Genomic DNA, 16546 nt, shown 5'->3' with positions numbered 1-16546 from the left:
ACAAGAATGCCTTTTGCCAGTTCCATTAATTAAAGTTAAATAGTCTTTTAAGTACAAATCGACAATTAATACAAGACGGAATGGGTGACATCATGACGCAAGAGAATTCTAACGATATAGTAACCAATTCTACATCCAACTGTATTATAAACAACCTATAGATAAACATCGTTACTATTAAGTCTTCAGTAATTAAAGCTTATACACATACATGTGCGCGTATGCGGCATATATTTAAATTATAAGCCAACATACACATATAGTATATATATATATATATATATATATATATATATATATATATATATATATATATATATATATATATATACTTTGTTTCTTGATGGGGGGGGGGGGCGACACCACGAAGTGCCGCACCGGGTGACACCCGACCTAGCTACGCCACTGGTTACCAGTTTACACCAATTTTTTGTTTTTAAAGATTCCACGATTCCAATACTGATATCCCATCCCCCGCATCAGATCTTCAAAGTATAAAAGCTAATTCAAATAATTATTAATTAAAAAATACAGGCAAATGGAATAATACACGACTAATCAAATATGGGAGGGGTGGAAGCTTATGGAACCACCGCTTTCTACCTCTTTCGTAACAGAAATCAATAAACATAAAGGAAAAATTTTAAACTATTCAAAAGAAGAGCTCTCCAAAGTCAAAAGTTGACAACCTCATGTAGAAAAGAAAACGAGTTGTCCTACTAGACACAGCTCAATAGTAAAAATTAGAATGCAATCAGCCACTTTAATTTTCCGTTATTCCCCAGCTTTGCGATGTTGTAAGAGGTACATTTATTAATTATTTCATATTTGCCAGATCAAACAGTTATTTCATCAATTTGGCTCATGATAACGGAACAGGTTACTCCTGAGTTCCTGAGACCACTTCTTCCACTCATGACATGAAATATTATTACAAATAAAAAAAAGTAAAAGTAGCGTAGTAAAACTAAAATAAAAAGCAGCCTAAAATCTCTAAAAGGGTCCGTTGTAATTATTTCAATTCCTAATTCAACCTTGATCTAGATTCTAGAATTAGAATAGATCTTGACTCCTTGAGTATTCTTGAGCTGATCCATTAAAATTTTAAAATTAAATTCAAATTGATTCAAAGATATACTTTAAAACAAACTGAAAGAAAATTAATGGGGTCAATTCACTTTCAAAATTAGGCCTATCAATTAATTACTAACATTTAAATATAGTAGCCTACTAATAGTTTTAATTCACCCACTAAAATAATTAGGGTAAGCGTTGGTAATTTGCTAGTTGCGAAATGGCGAGTCTGTGAATTATAAGAAGGTTGAACTTCAAAGGCACTTCGTTTGTATTGTCATAACCTCAGATTTTTCCATCGCTAGATGTGCTGATGGTTTTTCAACTTCTTTCTTTTGTTTGGAGCACCAAAGCCACCTGATTTATCACCTTAAAATCACTTTGATCAAAGCTGTTGCAGTCTCAAACATATAGCTTCCAAAGAAATTTTAGTAATATTACTGCAGCCTACAGTTTATGTTTTCATTGTATAAATATCTATTTTGTTGATTTTTAACAGTGTTTATAACTAAATTACTTGATTTAAAAAATTACACTTTTTAAATTCCTTACTTATACCAGTAGATCTACTCTTTCTACAAATATAACAATACCATTTTAAAGATGGGAATGTATTGGCCTTACAATACATGAACAATGTGGCTGAATATTTCTCCAGCTGACAAGATTATGTGAACTCAGAATGACCCCCAGCATGTTGATCATAATGCTATTGCTCAGGCTCTGACCTAATATAAAGTTTTTATATGCATTGACTGTGACCTCTCAAACTGCAGTATTTTTCTCCTGCTGTCAAGAAAACATGAGCTGCGATATAATGAGCAACAGTGTTAAAAATATTTAGTATTTAAAGCTATGGAAACTAGATCAAGAAAAACAGTAAAAAAAAAACAACAGCATACAACACTCATTATATATGTAGATCTACTTGTTTAGTTTATAACTTTTCTTCTTGCACAACTGGATAAAAAACAAACCACCCATTTTCTCGCATTTTCTTCTAGCAATTTACCACCTTGCCATTTTGCGTCTCACAATTTACCAACACCCAAAATAATTTAGTTTCTTAAAAACTAAATTCATGGCTGCCAAACAACAAAAAATTTACTTTAAACTCTACTCAGTTTACTGTAAAATGTCACTTTATAAATCTTGTATGCAGGTCAATAATATATAAGGAGTACATTATTTACTAAATGGCTGTACATAATAAAATGCCTCTTGCTAGCCTGCCCTTAGTTGGGTGGGACACAATATATCTGTGTATGTGCACCAGACCAAGCAACACATAAGGAGTGCACTTGTAAAGTATAAATAGATTGACAAATAGGTCTAATGGACGTGGAAATTTCTTCATTAAAACTGCATGCTCACTGAAATAACTTACAGTAACATTTCAAATTATAGTTAAGTACTGGAATCTAATATAAGTTAGGATATTTAGGCTAATATAATTTGCTATTTGATTTTAATTAGGCCATTGTTAGTTTGATGAAATTTTGTTAAAATAATATATTTTATAATGATCTAATTCTGTTGTCTTGTGGTTAACATAGGCATGTGGCAAAGCTGAAATTGATTCCAATCACACATGGTCATGGAGCTGCCATTCAAGTTTCTTCACAAAAATACAAATCAACAGCTGCAGATGTAATTCCGCCACCTCCTGTAGATATTTCTTCCAAAATATATGCTCCCAAAATAGAACAACTTGTTAAAGATATTGGTCAACTTACTTTATTAGAAGTTTCTGACTTAAATGAGCTTTTAAAGGTAAGTTAACAAAAAACATTCTTTTAAATTTATTAGCAGTAAAAATCGCAAAAGACTAAACATTTTTACATTATGTACCTGAAAGTTATTTAGTATTTTACATTAGCCCACTTCTAAATGTATGTTAGAAAATTTAAATATAAAATAGGCCACTAATCTTGGGAGTTGTACATAGCATCAGACTCAAAGGTGGATTGTGTTCAAAAAGGTGACATCAAACCTTGGCATCATAAAACTACTGTTAGAAATTAATTTCAGCCATTATTTTATGTTTTTAAAAGATTTTTCTATTGGTTGTAAATAAAATAAAAGAATTGATCACAATACTCTGTGTATTTTATTGTTATTTAGTATTTGTTTGTAGATTGATTATTCATGTTGTTTCACTTACTTTTCAAGAAAACCTTAAACATTCGAGATGCACCAATGATGCCAATGGGAGGAGCAATGCCAGTTGTTGCACAAAAGGTAAAATTATTTTCCTAAACTCAATTATCAATTGACTTGTTTAGGGGTGCCACTTCTCCGGGATATCCCGGATTTCCGGATTTGAGAATCATATTTTTTTTGTCCTAGGTGCTTTGACCGTAGGGGGTTTGACCATAGGGGCTTGACCACAGAAGAGGGGGGGGGAGCATAATTTATATTTTAAAATAGAAATAATAAACTGCTTTTTTAATTTATGATACAATTAAATTAATACCATTTTTACATGTTTCCTGACAGTCAATTAATAGAAATTAACATGTACTAAAATAGTCAAGAACAATATTTTAGTCTCCACATAAAGGCTGGTACTAGACCTCATAGATTTATTTTAATTATAAAAGGAACACAAAAAATGTGACATATAACATGTTTAACAAATAAATAATGTAGATGTATTTGAAAATACAAAGCATATATAAAGGATAAAAAACATGCCAACAGAATAGTCAAAGAGGTAATACTTGTATGATTAACTAAATGGAAGATGAATTAACATACTATTACATCCTGCCGCAATTTAAAATTAATCCTTGTTATCAAACGCCAGCATTGGACAAACCACCTGTGATCAAAGACCCTCTGCTGAGAAAACACCTGTGGTCAAATTCCTATGGTCAAAGCCCCGCTGTGATCAAAACCCCAATATGGTCAAAGCCCCCCTGTGGTCAAACCACCTATGGTCAAAGCACCTGTGGTCAAAGGTCCGCGTACCATTTTTTTCCCTTTCCGGATTCGCAAGATTTGAGTTTGAACGTTTCTGGGTTTGCAGTTTAAAAAAAAAAACTTAAGATCGTTTTTAACATTGATAATTTTGGCATTGTAAAAATCGTTTTTATCATCAAGACTCCCTCTAATGGCCCTTTCCACCTTTCGCCCATGCGTTGACGGTAAAAATCCATTTCTGTATAAACCTAGAGTTAACATTGTTACTAATGTTACGCCTTCACTTTCGTGGCCTTTGTCTACCCGACATCAGCAGACTTTTCGGTCACTGCGACCTTAGATTGTCTTCTAGGTCTATCCTAACTTACTGTGACCTTGCAGTATAGAGTCCTTTCATATGACGTCACATCCGTTCGTGATACCTACGCCCGCCGCCACAGTGGTGTACACCAGACGTAAACACAATCAGCTGTTCACCAGCGCTGGACGTGTTCACCAGCGCTGGACGCGTTCACTGTATGTAAAGAACCGCACCCGCGGAAAAGGAAAAATACGTTAAAAAACTCTTATACTGTTATTGACAGTTTCGTATAAATAAATATGTGGACAAAATTTCTAAATAAAAATACTGTTATTAATACTGTTTGCGTTTAGAGTTAAAGTAGCCGAAATCTGATCAAATGCAGTTCTCGATACTTTGTTTCAGGTAAGGACAGTAAAATAATAAACTTCATTTTAATTATAAAAGATAACTATTAATAAAACAAATATGCTCGACCTTCACAAATACTAATAGTAAAAGACAAAGTCAAAAGTAATAATAAGAATAATAAGATCTAATAGTAGGCCTAATACCTGGCTCCACTGGGTAGACATAGAATCTAGAATCTACTTCTTTACTTAAATTTAATTACTTTAGATCTACATTCGATTCAAAATACACCCATAATAAATCAAAAGTAGTCATAATAGGCCTAATAAAGCATTTAATTGTCTCTATGATCTAAAATCTCGCTCTATAATCTAATCATTTTTTTAGCAAACGAAATTTTCTGAAATTGAAATAGATTGTATGACTAGACTTAGATCTAGAATCTGCTACTTAAATTAAATTGTAAAAACTTTATACAAGCATGTAGTTGATATTATTGTTGTAGAAGGCTTTAATAAATTACTAAGGCCTACCTACTTTGTTGTCTTTTTACAGCAATATGTATCTGATACTGGACTGAGTTTAATTAAATTCAAATTCATATCTAGTAATTGGTCTACTAAGTTTTTGTAGCCTAGTAGTACAATCTAGATCATACCAGCCAACAACAAATAACCACATTATTATTATTTGGTTAATGATTAGGCTAATTTTTTTTTTAAATCCACTGTTTATAAAAGAAACAAATCAAGCTACAAACATTATAAGTGAGATGGTTTAGAATAATAACAATGGACCCAGTCTACAATTGATACAATTGCAGGTCTACATAGGGCCTACAGTCTAGTAGTTTACAGTAGGCACCTAGTGTGTAGCTAGTATACTAGTGTGTAGCTGTCCAGAGTTAAGATTCTTAATGCCTTAATGCTTTCCCCTGATAAGCCGTGTGTGCTATAAATGACATAACATGACACCGAGGTGAGAAGTGTTGAGGGGAGAGCAGTGGGACTTTCCCCTTTGTTCTCCCTGCTGGGCCCTGAGGGTCAAAATTATATAAGAAATACTATCTCTGTGGGGCTGGGTATCACGGAGGTGAGACATTTTCAGGGGAGGGCAGGGCAGACTCCTCTTTGGTTTTATTGTGGGCTAGATACAGGTGGGGGCAGCCATCATGAGGGTTGAACGTCAGTATTAATGTGTCTGATTACTTCCCTGCTGGATTATAAGGGTCTTAAATTGTATAACATGCTACCCAGATTGGTTATTACCCATGGATTATATTAGCCGTTGTAGTGTGGGTTTTGTAGGAGTTAAGTGGTCTCACGTTTGCTACAGTAGATAACCTATAATATATTACTGCATTTGATCAGCTTCGTCTACTTAAACTCTAAACGCAAACGGTATTACTAACAGTATTTTTATTTAGAAATTTCGTCCACATATTTACATTATCCACGAAACTGTCAATAACTGTATAAGGATCTTCAATTCCTAAGAGTTCAAGTTTTTTAACATATTTTTCCTTTTCCGCGGGCGCGATTCTTTACATACGGTGAACACATCCAGCGCTGGTGAACAGCTGATTGTGTTTACGTCTGATGTACACCACTGTGGCGGCGGGCGTAGGTATCACGTGATTTAGGTCACGTGTTTGCAAGGACTCTATAGTATAGTGATGGATCTAGATCTGTAACTATTAACCAAGATTTCCTATTGCCAGTAGGCCTATTTATTGCGTTCGTGAAAAAACTAATAGAAAATGACGTCACCGACAATCTCACGCCTGCGCCATGGACCAAATACAAATCTGCTGTATCAGATGGGTGAGGCTGTAGACGGAACTTTTTGATGTCATTTGGGGTGTGGCTGTCTGGCTATTTATCGGTTGGGGGTAAAATGTGCATTTTTTACGTGACGTCATCAATGGGCTACCGCTAGGCTGTGTAATAAAAATAACTGAATCCTACCATTACTAGCTCACTAGCATCGCCGATCGTCTTTTATTTTGCGTTTTAGAATACTGTTTTAATAAATTGTGATAGGAATTGATTAAAATACTCTATGTTGTCATAGTTCATACAAGATTTTGGAAAAATATCGTATTTTAAGACAAATTGAACTGCAATTTTTAGGGAGAGGGGGGGCTGGTAGGCTGAGGTGTGGCGTCATTTTAGAGGGCGGGGTCTGGATTTTGTGATGAAATGTGACCGAGGGGAGGGGGAGGTAGAAATCGTCAAAAATGCGTGACATCATTTATTGATGACCCAGTTGGTGGTTAATTGGGAAAACAGGGTTTTAGGTTTTTGTTGTGGCTGTTAATAATTAAAGCCTTGAATAGCTACAGTAAGTCAACCCTGTATTTAATGCAGTGACAATCTTATTAGAGGTCTGCATCATCATCATCACTCCTTTATGGCCCCTGGGGAGCAAAGGGCTGCAACCACACATCTCCAGCGGACTCGGTTTTGGGCTGCTCCTCTAATCTGTGCCCATGAGAGCCCAGCTGTTTTTGCCTCTTCCTCAACCGTTCTCATCCATGTTTTCCTTGGCCGGCCTACCCTCCTTTTCCCCTGGGGATTCCAGTCCAATGCATGTTTTGCGATGTTTTCTTTTTCTTTTCTTAACGTGTGTCCGATCCATCCCCATTTACGGGCCTTAATATCTTTCTCAATTGGCTGTTGCTTTAAAATTTGCCACACGTCTTTGTTTGATATTTTGTCTGGCCATCTTATTTTGAGTATATGTTGTAGGCATTTGTTTACAAACGTAGAGGTCTGCATATAGTGGGCTTATTATTCAATAACAAGACATAGAGGTTAGCAAAATATTTGTTACTTAACAGTTGGCTGACTACACACTTTAAATCAAGCTCGGAAGTTCTAAAAAATTAAATACTTGGGTATGTTATAAAAGCAGGCATACAACAGTATACATTTGTATTGTAGGCCTACTGCTTGTTGAAGTTCAGGCCTACTAAAATAGTTCTTAAATATTTCTACACATTTCTGTATTACCAACAGAAAACAAAGTGTGACTACTGTCACTATAAACAAAGTATTAGTAACATATACAGTTGTTTTGTATTGTGACTTACATGCGTGTGGGGGGGGGGGGGGAAGGGGAGTTCTACAATAACACATTATGGGGTAGGCCTAGAGATGGGACTAACATTGTAAACTAATTTTGTTGTATGCACAATTCTTTAAAGATTAATTTTTATTTAAAGCTTGTTGCAAAGAAAATAAATCCATTTTAAAGGAATGTAGATTAAACATAATATGAATCAAATGTCTCAAAAAATAATGAAATAATAGTTCATCTTATTTTGAAAATCCGCGCGAAATTAAGTTTCAGGGTTTCAAAGATTTCAAATTTTAGTTTCAGGATTGGTAAAATTTTGGGATTGATTTTCAAGATTCACTTAAAACATGAGTGGCAAGTTGTTCTCATTTGTTTAAACAGAGATCACATTATACTGAACAATACTCAATATGTTTAACAGGCTCCAGAAGATGACGAAGAAGCAGCACCAAAAAGAGAGAAAGTTATCTTCACAGTGAAACTAATTCGGTTTGATGCTGGAAAGAAAGTCCAGCTTATTAAAGAAATAAAAAATTTAGTGTCAGGACTTAATCTTGTTCAGGTATGTAGTCTAATAATTTAGAGTATCAAACATGATTTCTACTTGTTTCTTGTTTCTTACAAAAACTAATCAGAAGATATGCAACATAACATTTCTTGTAATTGAAAACAACTTTTGATGTTTAGTTTTCATTATGTGTGGTTTTATTTTATATACTTATTATTTGTGGGAACAATTATTTGAACAGTATCACAATGGTTGATAGATTTTAAACATTTTTCCCATGTACATTAATATATAACATTAAAAACTGAGTAGTCTACAATGGGTTTATCAACAATCATGCTTTTGTCTACGTTTCTTTTACTCATGACATTCATCATGTTGTGAGGTTGGAAAGAATTTTGTAGATATTTTCAAAGACAATGTTATTCTATATCGCAGGCAAAGAAGTTTGTTGAATCTGTGCCCCAAATTGTAAAGGCTGATGTTTCTAAAGAAGAGGCTGAGAAATTAAAAACAGCTTTGGCGGCAGTCGGAGCTGAAGTAGATATTGAATAGTCTTTAACTGACAATGGATGAGGTGCATTTGTAGAATGATTGTGTTGAAGGTATATGTGATAAATGAGTATTTTTGATCAATGCATGAAATTTCTTCATAGTCTGTTATAATTTAGCCAAAAATCAAATATCGATTATCATTCTATGCTAATGAGATATACAATTTGGTGTTTTTTGGCAGTAGTTGTCCTGACAATTTTGTTAATTACCAATGAAACAATTTAAGAAAATTTTTTGCCACTTCTTAAGTTCATATCATGGTCATTAAACTTTTTTTAAATAAAACATTTTTGTTTTTTGTTGTTGATGCAACTGAACTGTGTTGATAATTTGGGACTCAATAAAACAGAACTATTAGGGCTAAACTGGATACCCAATCTTGCTTATTATAATAGTTATAAATACTTTGATAACTAATAATTTACATTATAGTGAACATCAAACTAGTGCAAGTTGTCGCTGTTGCCTAAACTAGACAAAATTTTAATATTTTTAATATATTCTTTTGATGGAACACACAGAAATTACTTAGCAAGGAAAGTTTTGAGTAGTATAGAAATATTCTCCGAACCCTGCAATTTTGTTTAAAAAAATAATGTCCCCTATCATCTGTATATGGGCATGTCAAGTTAATGGTTGACATTGTGCAAAGTCTGCACATTTATTTGTAATGCTCTTAGACATTGCACCTTCAAGTGCAATGTTATAGTGAATAAGTTAAAATGGAACTGTATATCATAATAAAAGCAATCACTTTACCAAGCTCTATTTTTTATATTTAAAAAAAATAACAAATGATACTACTTCAAAGATTGTTTTTAACACGCAAAAAAAGCATAACCGTAGTTATACTTAGTACGGAACAAATTTAAAAATTGAATTTATTATTTCAAAAACATTAAATGTTCCTATGGTCATTTCATTATAGTTTGACTTTATTGCCCCTAAAAACACTAACCAAATTCAAAGTGCAATGGAATACATTATCTTTTTACAAGCTTTTATTTAGTTTGCAACGTCAGTTGGTTTGTTTGTAGTAAATCTTGCAACTCGATTTTGAACCACTTCTAAAGAAAAGATTTCGTTCAAACTTTTCTGATAATTAGAGAAAGATTTTAAGTAGGTACCTAAAGGAGGCTGGGCATAGTGCTGACCACACTATCAATTCATATGCCGAGGTCACAGAAACAAGTGAACTCTACTTTACTTGCCCCATAGATCGTCAGGTTTGAAAGGGAAACCTTTTCTACCTAAATCTCATGTTTTTTAAATACTTTACACCACTATTTATTGAATTAAGTCATTTTTTTTGTAAATGTAAGCATGGGTCACATCTTGAATTCAAGTAAAGGCATTCAATACACTTATTTTTACTTTAGTTATATATTTAATATATTTACGGCTTATTTAAATTATAAGTCTATATTTGTTTTTATCTTTTTTAAGACTTGTGCAAGGATCAAGTAACATATTTGGTTTATTTTCATTTTTTTGAGCTTCAAAAATTGATCTGAGTAATGACAATTATCCTCCTTTTATTTAAGTCTGGTTGGTCTTGGTGTGAAAAATAGTCAATGTAGGTCTCATGACCTGTTAAGTACTTATGTTAACTACCATTTTGTTACTTTTATTTACTTAAGACATACAAGAAAAAGTAAAGCTTATCATTTTAGCATCATTGTTTATTAACAGTTGATAGACTTTACACTACTTGGACCACACAATACAGCTATTAATACTATAATCAAGTTAAGTAACTTGTCATGGAATATAATGTCTTTCAGCCACATATCAATGTGTCATAGATTTCTGGATCAATGTACAAGCAAAAACAAATTCTTAAAAGCAAAGAACTAAAAATCCTGCTTTCACTGAATAAAAAAATGCATTGACACTTATTTTCAACAAGATCTTTTTGTCAAAAAATGATATGAATTGAAACTAGGAAAAAAAATTTCCAGTATCATAAAAAAGCTCATATTTATTCAGTTAAAATTGTAAAACAAAGATCAGGCAAAAGCAAAATAATTATGCATGTCTTTGAATTATATCACTCAATAGTTCATTTGTTTGTTCTGAGAAATTATAATATCATTTTTAATTGTTATTAAACTTTCCTTGACAGCAAAAGTATATAACAAATTCCTTTAAAAAAAAAAAGAAAAAAATACCTAATCCCAATATTAGTCTTAGTACAATCTACCAATCTTCAAAGCCTGGTAGGGGAAAAGAAATAGCAAAGTTTCCAACTCGCTCTTTGAGGTTATCAACTTTTGTTTTAAATTCTGGAGTATGGAGCTTGGCTTTGAAATCTTTGAGCAGGGGACCACAATCTTTGTTGGCTTCTTGAGCAAGTGTGATTGCTGAGGGGAAAAAATGTACCCATTAATTAAATTTCCTAAAAAATAACAAAATCCTAGGCACGGTAGGTTAAATACAGAATCTCTAAAAATTATTTTCCAGACATAAATTAGCAGCTCTTATTTTTAGAAAGTCTTTGTACAAAAAAAAGAACAGCTCCCTAAGCAGAAATAAAGTTTAGTGCTATAGTGGTAGTAGGAAATTATTTAGTTTTTGTGTCAGAACTGATAGTGAAAATGCATGTGATTTTACTATACTTTTAGGAAGCATTATAAAGTACTGTGAACCATTACCTTCATCAATGAAGTCTACTACTTTAATAATGTCATCATTTTTCAAGTTCCTAGAAGTGAGAGGTGGGGTACCAAGACGAAGACCACTGGGCTTCAGGGCACTTTTATCTCCCGGGCAGGTGTTTTTATTAACGGCAATACCAATCTCCTCAAGGATGAATTCACCTCGAGGACCATCCAGATCTTTATTTCTGAGATCTACCAGGACCAGGTGATTGTCAGTTCCACCTAAAATAAGTAGGATAAAAAAACATTTGAATTTTTCATTTATACAACTATGCTGCAAAAAACAAGCAGTTAAATAAACTCATAGCTGTTTGTAATTTGTGTAATGGTCCTAGATAATTCCTTGCAAAAAAAAAAAAAAGCTGTTACCTGATACAATATGAAAGCCTTTGCCAAGTAGAGAATCACACATGGTCTTTGCATTGCTTACAACCTGTTTCTGATACTCTTTAAACTCTGGGGTTGCTGCCTGTTTTAATGCTACAGCAACAGCTGTGGAATAATTGAAAAATAAGTTTTAAGAAATTATCAGACAAGTATTCACATACAACTTTACACTTTTAGCATCAGCAATGCTCTACCTGCTATTTGATGATTATGAGGTCCTCCCTGAAGTCCAGGAAATACAGCATCATTGATTTTCTTTTCTAAATCATACATTTCTTTCTTACCATCCTTGAGTTCTCTGCGTACACCTTCAAATAGAAAAAAAATGGAAAATGAATGCTTCAAAAACCCAACAAGCAATAACATAAGCAGTGAGGCACATAAATAAACAAATAGAAAGAAAAATAGTGAAGTAGGTAACTACATTTAAACTAAAAAGACAGTTTTAATGAATATGGAACAAGTTTATCTACTGTAAACAAAATGTATCCTCATTTCTTCTTCAGAATTTTTTTTAAAGCCATAAAGTCAATTTTTCCAAGGCTTTTATCTCTAATTTTTATTAGTTTAAACTACTTTTAAATTCATCCACAAATGATCTAAAAACTATGTAACCAGAAACAAACAAGCAACAAATCGTTATTAAAAAGATTACCTTTCCTGTAAAATATGAGTCCAGATCTGGGTCCTCTAAGGGTTTTATGTGTAGTTGTGGTTACAATGTCACAGTACTCAAAAGGACTTGGAGCAACACCTCCAGCAACAAGACCACTGACATGGGCCATATCAGCCAAAAGATATGCACCAACATCATCAGCTATCTGTCGAAACCTTTTGTATTCAAGATGTCTTGAGTAGCAACTAATACCTGCATAAAGTAATAAAGCAAGGTCAAAACATTACAGAGGAACAATATCATATAAAATAGAAACATAATTATATATTAATAAGGTCCATTATAAAAATTACAAAGGAAAAGTTTCATTAAAGATAGCAAAATAATTATATAATATTTTAACAAGGTCAATCTTAAAAATTACAAAGAACTATTTCATATAAGCAATGTACTTATACTTTAAAAATTCATATTACTAAATTCATTAGCCTACTGATAAAATGTTTATGACCAACCTGCAATGATTAGTTTAGGCAAAAACAATTTTGAGTTTGCATCCAATTCATCATAGTTAATATAGCCAGTTTTAGGGTCAAGTTTGTATGGGAATGACTCAAAGAACACAGATGTAGCAGAAACTCTCTTCTGGTTTGTCATGAAGCCATGGCTGAGATGACCACCATCAGGCAAATGAAGGCCCATTATTCTTCCATGTGGCTCTACCAATGCTGTGTAGACTGCAAAGTTAGCTGGTGACCCGGATAAGGGCTGAACGTTTACTCCCCATTCCTCTGGTTTTAAATTAAATGCTTCCAATGCACGTTTCTGACAGAGGCGTTCAATCTCATCAATTACTTCATTACCACCATAATATCTGAAATTACATTAAAAAAACATGTCTAGGGGTTGGGAGGAAGGAGTGAGAATGGGTTTTAGAGCCATGATGGCTATTATTGCTAGCCTTCATACAAAATTTTAATGGCAGAATGCTTAAAAAATTTCACTGTTATTTCACAGTATGAATATTTATAAAATTAGTTAATCTGATTCTGTTGTTAGCAAGGGATAAAAGAAAATAGACCTACAGCTAAAGAAAATTTAGCTTTTCCTTCTGAACAAAGGCTAGTTCAATAATGTAAGCATACCTATGTCCTGGAAGTCCTTCAGAATATTTATTGTTGAGACAAGATCCTAAAGCTTGCAACACTGATTTGCTGGCAAAGTTTTCAGAGGCAATCATTTCCAGTCCCCTTCTTTGCCTTTCTTTTTCCTTTCTAATCAGCTCATACATAACTGGATCATCAACAGATATATCTTCTTGCAGGTTCCAGTTAGCAGCCATTGTGTAGTTTGTATAGTTAGTTAGCTGAAAAATGTAATGGAAAGTATAGCATGATTAAAGAGGAAACAAAAACCCATTAGCGTGGTGCTTTACAGATTAAATGTTCAAGGTTAAAGGTAACTGCTAATTGCTAGTTTTATTATGTGTTATCAAGCAGGCATAGTCAAGTAAATCTCCATACATTAATAGTATCTTAAATATATTTAAGAGTTTTGTGTATCCTGCAGTAATGTTGAAACATAATTTTTATACTTCTAAACAGCAACTATTTTATGTCTAAATGGGTGAAACCACACATCAAGTGTTGGATCTAGTGAATAGCCAAAATAAAAACTGTTACAAAATAAATTCAAGATAGAATCAACCCATAAGAAATGCATGAACACCTACGTAACTCTGGTGATCAAGAATAGAAAATTAAAAGAAACACTGGGAAAAGCTACATATCTCAGTATCTGAAAAGATCATGTGGATTAAATAGTTCTTGAGTACTATAGAGACCAAACTAACAGCTTTAAAACTAACCTTTGTGTGCTGAGAGATAAAAGGCTAATGAACATAAGGCTTATAAAGGCCAAGTCTAATAATAGAATAAGGTATCATCATCATTAGTATCAATGCATTGTTTGTTGTAAGATCAATCCTAAAGTCTAGATGTCATCTAGATCTAACGTAGTGGATTTAATTCTAACTTCTTAATATTTAGTGTTGGAAGGGATCGGAGCCTTATCTGCCAGAGGGTTTGAACTCGAGACTTTTTTCTCTCAAATTTATCAACCATGAGCTTTTGCCGACTCGACCACGCCTCCATCGTAATTAATTATTAAGGATACGTGTCAGCTGGTTATGTGCCTAACTCTAATTAGCCTAATATATAACTAACTAAAATAACATATGGAAAGTAACCTACTGGTGTACAGTAGCCTAGTTAGACCTACTAAAAAAATCACTTCATGAGATCCAAACCAAATTCTGTGACGATATAAGTAGGACTGATCTGATTAAATTAAGTTTTTAAAAATTTGAAAACTAGATCTAGAATGGTAGAGAGTTTGGCTGCTAACTGTAGGTTTCAGGTTAGGACATAGCTGAGTCCAGCCAGGTACCTGGATTATGTTGGGGAAAGTGAGTAGACTAGTGCTGAACACACTTCATAAGCCAAGATCAAGATAATTGATAATAGGCTGTACAGTAGATGTCTGATAATAAACCTCTTCCAAAAATATGGTGTTAGGTTGCTAGAAGTAGACCTAGATCTAGATCTAGTAGAAATGTAATCTTGTATAATTAATATTTTATGGACAGAAATTAGTTAATCGGATGGTGGGAATAATAGGGATAGAGTTAGCCAGTGTTTCTTCCAGACTTTTTTCTCTGGGGGGGGGGGGGGCACTACTAAAAGTATATATAGATCTATGTTCTATATCTGATATCAATTCCATTTTGTTTGGGGGGGGGGGGGTACCTTCTTCCGAGGAGATGCCTGGAAGAAACTCTGGAGTTAGCATTGAGAATCAGGTCAAATAGGCTAATATGTTATTTTAATATTTTGTATGTGCAGCCTATTAATCTTTAGAAGATTCTTCAAATCGACTTCTATTGGCAATATCGAACACGAAATCAACCCAAGAAAAGTGAGATTATGATGAACCCTACAGCCACATCTATCACTAGAGTCTAGACTCTAGACTTAGACTAAGGCTACATCATCTTCCCAATGGATTAAAATAAATTGGGGGAATTTTTAAACCAGTGTCCGATAGTAGAATGTTCTATAAAAAAGGGTGTTAGCGTCAGGTTACTGGTGATCTCTCTGGTAGTTAACTAAATACTAAATCTAAATACACATGATTATGTCTTATACAGGCTACCTATTATTATAGAATCTATAAGTTATCGAAACACGCAACGAGTACGCGCGTTTTTGGTTCAGTTTATCTCTAACTCAGAAGAGTTAGCCGACCTAAAATTAAAAGAACAACAAAAAAATAAGTGCGTTTCGTTAAAATATGATAAAAATAAAAGAAAGGTTTATTTAATTCTAAATAATTCAAAGCATTGACCTTACTAATCACATAATGCACAACACTCATTTAACACTATTACCTTTGTTGTTTTTTAGTTAATGCTTTAGTTTTTTATGAAACACACTGAACAGCATGTGAATCTACCTGAGTGAGAGACAACACTCGACAAGTCTACAATTATTATATAGAATCCACCAACCAATCAAAAAGGAGAAAAATATTTTTAGTCCAATCATCTCGAAGAAAACACTTGTGGGAAATATTTCACTAAAAGGTAAACAACTGTAATATCAAATGAAAACACAGATGAATGTGGATTAATTCCCTCTACTATTTTTATAAATATTCCTATTACATTTAAGCCAATATATTTTTTTAAGTATTGGAGAATTTGTATTTCAAATAAAAAGTTGTAGATCCAGACTGACTTTAATAAAAAATCTTGTTTGAAGTACATCGTCTTAAAGCTTAAGCAAAAGGAAGAATATTAAATCATTTAATTTTATTTAAATGTAAGATATTAACATTTGATTGGCAAAATAACATTCAAATTCAGTGTTTAATTCCTAATCATTAAGCTAAAAAGTCAGTGAAGCTTTTTACTGGAAATGATTGCTTGAAATTCGAGCATGGCATTGCAGTTTTAAAAATTTACATAGGAGTAGATCGTGTAGTAAAATGTATTTCTTTAACAAACACATTCAAGTAAACAGAATCAA

The 16546-nt window shown here is 33.1% G+C and overlaps 2 protein-coding genes across 2 annotated transcripts; one reads left to right on the top strand and one right to left on the bottom strand.

Annotated features, from left to right (window-relative positions):
• The first annotated feature begins 647 nt into the window (after positions 1-647).
• Positions 648-9084, top strand: LOC131945111 (large ribosomal subunit protein bL12m). Its single transcript, XM_059306113.1, has 5 exons — positions 648-804; positions 2631-2847; positions 3247-3315; positions 8154-8294; positions 8679-9084. Exons 1-5 carry the CDS (start codon positions 749-751, stop codon positions 8793-8795), a joined length of 600 nt encoding a protein of 199 aa, XP_059162096.1. The 5' UTR covers positions 648-748; the 3' UTR covers positions 8796-9084.
• A 1378-nt stretch (positions 9085-10462) lies between these two features.
• On the bottom strand, positions 10463-16034 carry LOC131945100 (serine hydroxymethyltransferase). The gene is made up of 8 exons (XM_059306087.1): positions 15907-16034; positions 13604-13824; positions 12974-13332; positions 12498-12710; positions 12037-12150; positions 11825-11947; positions 11450-11677; positions 10463-11158 (listed from the first exon to the last, which is right to left on the bottom strand). Exons 2-8 carry the CDS (start codon positions 13798-13800, stop codon positions 10995-10997), a joined length of 1398 nt encoding a protein of 465 aa, XP_059162070.1. The 5' UTR covers positions 13801-13824; positions 15907-16034; the 3' UTR covers positions 10463-10994.
• Between the last annotated feature and the right edge of the window lie 512 nt (positions 16035-16546).

The sequence above is a fragment of the Physella acuta genome, unplaced genomic scaffold (assembly GCF_028476545.2).
Source record: "Physella acuta isolate Inbredline_101_S28 unplaced genomic scaffold, ASM2847654v3 ptg000524l, whole genome shotgun sequence".
NCBI lineage: Eukaryota > Metazoa > Mollusca > Gastropoda > Physidae > Physella > Physella acuta.
The sequence above is the reverse complement of the archived record's forward strand: the minus strand, read 5'-3'. Positions and strand labels throughout refer to the sequence as shown.